The sequence below is a fragment of the Myotis brandtii genome, unplaced genomic scaffold (assembly GCF_000412655.1).
Source record: "Myotis brandtii unplaced genomic scaffold, ASM41265v1 scaffold226, whole genome shotgun sequence".
NCBI classification, from domain to species: Eukaryota; Metazoa; Chordata; class Mammalia; order Chiroptera; family Vespertilionidae; genus Myotis; species Myotis brandtii.
Window position 1 is genome coordinate 290845 of NW_005358478.1, and position 4550 is coordinate 295394.

At 39.3% G+C, this 4550-nt stretch overlaps 1 protein-coding gene across 1 annotated transcript in view; it reads right to left on the reverse strand.

Annotated features, from left to right (window-relative positions):
* The window catches only part of CFAP53 (cilia and flagella associated protein 53), a 22559-nt gene that overhangs the window by 1110 nt on the left and 16899 nt on the right, over positions 1-4550 (reverse strand). The window contains exon 7 of the mRNA XM_014539704.1: positions 2501-2603. Coding sequence (XP_014395190.1) covers positions 2501-2603 — 103 coding nt within the window. The remainder of the gene's footprint in view (positions 1-2500; positions 2604-4550) is intronic.

The following is a 4550-nucleotide window of genomic DNA, read 5'->3' on the forward strand; positions in this document are numbered from 1 at the left end:
GGGTAAGAGATCAACCGAAGGACTTGTATGCATGCATATAAGCAAAACCAATGGACATAAGACACTGGGGGGTAGGGGAGGCCAGGGGATTGTCAAGGGCGGGGAAAAAAAGGACACATATGTAATACCCTTTGTAATACTTTAAGCAATAAAAAAATTAAGAAAAAAAAATGAAAACTCACCTTTTCCCCTTCCCCCCAGCCCCTGGTAACCACCATCCTATTTGCTGTCTCTATGAATTTAACTATTCTAGGTACTTCATATAAGTAGAATCACACGGTGTTTGTATTTTGGTGTCTGGCTTATTCCACTTACCATAATGACCTCAAGGTTCATCCATGTTGTAACAAGTGTCAGAATTTCCTTCCTTTTTAAGGCTGTATAATATTCCATTGTATACACATTCCACATTTTGTTTATCTATTCACTTGCTAATGGACATTTGGATTATTTCTACCTCTTGGCTACTGTGACTAGTACTGCTATGAACATGGCCATGCAAATATGTCTTCAAGGTCCTGCTTTTAATTATTTTGGATATATACTCAGAAGTGAAATTACCAGATCATAGTGTGGACTAAGAAGGAGTTCTATGGGAAGTAACCTCACAGGGCGATCTGGTCATAAATTCCTAACTGGGCAGGTCATGGTGGGTAGTCACGCACCAGGCATATACATTAACACATCTTTGAAATAAGTGTAACCACTCAAAAAAGCATATAATCTTATTAACTATCCTGTGATCCTTGCTTTCTCCCACCCTTAGGTAATAATCTTCCTTCCCTTCCCTCCTTTATTCCAAATGCATAAGAGAAACTGTGAAACTGCCGTTCCCCAGAGCATTTGAGATCTTGCTTCCTGGCAACTGTGGTCAGTGTTGGCTCAAATAAACTCTGTACACGTTCTCTACAGGTTTGGACATTTCTTATATCAATATGACAGTTCTATTATTAATTTTTTGAGAAAATTTCGTACTGTTATCCTTAGCAGTTGCACCATTTTACAATCGATAAGCCACATTTTTAATATCAGCTTTCATTAGATATAAAGATTATAGCACGTATCTGCTTCTGTGGCAGATTCTATTTACAGTTTGTTTCATGGGGGTGGGGGGGTCCATCAAGTTATTTCATTGGGATATAGGATTGGTGCCTGTTTTAAAAAGTTTTTTTCTAATTTATATTATTTTTTCAAGATGTTCATCTGCCCTAGCCAATGTGGCTCAGTAGCTAGAGCATCGGACTGCATACCAAAGAGTCTTGGGTTCGATTCCCAGTCAAGGGCACATATCTGGGTTTTGGGTTCACTCCTTGCCCCTAGTCGTGGTGAATGCAGGAAGCAACCAATCAATGTGTCTCTCTCACATCAGTGTCTCTCTCCTCCTCCCTCCCTCCCTCCCTCCCCTCTACTCTCTCTGAAAAGCAATGGAAAAAATATCCTCAGGTGAGGATTAACAAAAAAAAAATAAAGTAAAGATGATCATTCAGTTCAATACCCAATCAGTATAATCAGAATGCACACAATAGCAATAGAATTTAATTTTACCAAGATGGTTGGTACTTATTTTAAAAGTCTCATGCTCTACCGACTGAGCTAGCCAGGCACCTTGGTACTTATTTTATTTTTATTTTTTTTAAATATACTTTATTGATTTTTTACAGAGAGGAAGGGAGAGGGATAGAGAGTTAGAAACATCAATAAGAGAGAAACACCGGTCAGCTGCCTCCTGCACACTCCCCACTGGGGATGTGCCCGCAACCAAGGTACATGCCTTTGACCGGAATCAAACCTGGGACCCTTGAGTCCGCAGGCTGACACTCTATCTGCTGAGCCAAACCGGTTAGGGCTTGGTACTTATTTTAATATGAAATTCTGTAAAGTGATTTGAGCCTTTAGGACAAATATAATAGTCATGCATCACTTCGACAGGGATACATGAGAAATGTGTCAGGTGATTTTGTTGTGTGAACATTACAGAGTGCATTTATACAAACCTAGGTGGGATAGCCTATTACACACGTAGGCTTCAAGCCTGGTGTTTGTTTATCCGAACATATCCAAAGGTATAGTAGAAACAGAATAGGCCTGGCCAGTGTGGCTCAGTTGGTTGAGCGCTGTCCCGTGCACTGAAAGGTCACTTGTTCGATTACTGGTCAGGGCACCCAAACAAAAACACAGAATACAATACTTTTATCCTACTGGCAGCACAGTAGGTTTGTTTACACCAGCATCGCCATAAACATGGGAGTAATGAGCTGTACTACAGCATTATTAGAGCTACGACAGCACTAGGTGATAGGAATAGTTCAACTCTGTTATAATCTCAGGAGACCTTCATCGTATATGCAGTCCGTTGTTGGTAGAAATGCTATATAGCACCTGACTGTACTGATGTAAAATAATGTCAGTAATGCAAGAATTATGGCACATGGTCCTCTATGTTAAAAAAATCTCCATTTTTAAAATTTAGATAGTAAGTGATAATAAAACAAAATCATACCTTACAAAATTCTCCTCCTCTTCACGGTTAAGCTCTTTAAGACCTTCCTGTATGTGCTCCTTTTCCAGAGCACGTTCTTCCAGTTCTTTCGCTTTTCGTTGCACTACGAAAGACAACAGCAATGCTTGCTAATTGACTTTTTCCAGACAAGACTTGCTAACATCTTTCTGGGCATCGATGGCATATTATTCTTAGAAAGGCAGAGCTTAGAATCACTGGGCTGGATCTTAGACCCATAAGGTGGAAATAGTTATCTCCACTGAGGAAATAACAAGGTTTAGGTTCATATGTGCTGTGATCTACACAGATTTTCTCTTAATCATTTTTTGTTGAGACTCTATGCTCAGCCTTTTTCAAACCAGATTACCATAGAACTTTCTCTTCTTGAGGACAAATAGTTCTATTGCCATTAATGTTAATGAGAGCTTTTATTTATTACAAAATAAATATTTTTTTAAAAGTCTTAGTATAAAAGGCTTTTAAAAATTAAATAAGAAAAATTGAAGCATCCCTATAGGAAAAATATGACAAAGAAAACAGAGTTCACAGAAGAATAAACACAACCAGGCAATACACATCTGAAATGTACATATCCTCCCAAAATCCACTTACAGAAATGTATCTTACACAATCATATATAAGCCAAAATAAACTATTTACAGAATTTTTAGGACAAATGTAAGACATTCATCTGCCACTTAATCATGGTAACCTGCAATGCTAAAGTACTGGTAAGATTCAAAACAATCTGAAGGTCCATTAGTTGTGTTTAGGTAAAATAAATTATGGTCCATTTTTATAATGGATTTCTAGGCAGCATTACAAATCTTATAATTGAAGGAAAATGACCTGGAAATGTTTATAATAAGTGGAAAATCCAGGCTATAAAACAATATATACAACATGACCCTGATTTGTAGAGGGAAATTATATACATAGTAAAAATACTGGAAAGAAATTGTGAATAGTAGGTATTCCCGGGTTGATGGAATGATAGCTGACTTTGTATCCTTCTTTATAAATGGTCCCAAATGCTTCCATTCTTTGTTTTCTCAGTCTGTTCTGAATCAATTATCATGGATGAATACAGAATCTTTTTCATTTAAAAGCTTTCTTCTAATACTGACAATAATTTTTTAAAATATTTTTTTATTGAATGCAGAGAGGAAGGGAGAGGGAGAGAGAGATAGAAGCATCAATGACGAGAGAGAATCATTTATCTGCTGCCTCCTGCATGCCCCCTACCAGGACCAAGCAGCAACCCAGGCATGTGCCCTGAATGGCAACTGAACCATAACCTCCTGGTTCATCGGTCGACGCTCAACCACTGAGCAACAGAGACTGAGCTGACTTAACAATTTTTAACTGCTGTTATAATACATGGAGTGGAGAATTAATCAAAGGAACCAAGATGAGCTTTCTCGTGCAAAGACAACTAATGAGAAGCCTAATGGCTTCCTAACTGTGAATCGTCCATCTGCTGGGCTGGACATGGAATGATGGGAATCTGGAGGTGGCGGTTCTTCCTCCTCCTACAGATACTGCCTTTTGTAAGCAGGCACTGTTTGGAGCTCAGGGGGTACACTTGTGTGCTAAGACATGAGCAGGTCTCAGTGAGAGCTCCAGGAGGAGGATTAGGAACGGGGTGACATTTGAGCTGCCTTGAAGGATGTCCAGAATTCCTCTAGATCACAAGCATCATAGAGAAAACTACCCACGCAAAGGTATGCAGGTAGGGAGGTATGGAGACACCTGCAGAAAGCACAGAGGGACAGATAAAAGGGAGGACGGGGAGATGTGTGTCTTTACCTGACCTTCTCGCTCTCTTTCATAATCACTAAGGACCACAGACTAGTCATGCTGTTTCTTTACCCTTCAGAACATCTCCCCTACAACTGCTCAGAGTCTGCTGGGATATAACCCTCCCTCTTCATATGCTTTAGGTGGTCACACTTAGATAAGACCTGCAAAACAGGGATCTTGCCTTAATCCTTTTTACATCCCTCATAGTAGTTTATACATAACTAGAGGCCCGGTGCACAAAAATTTG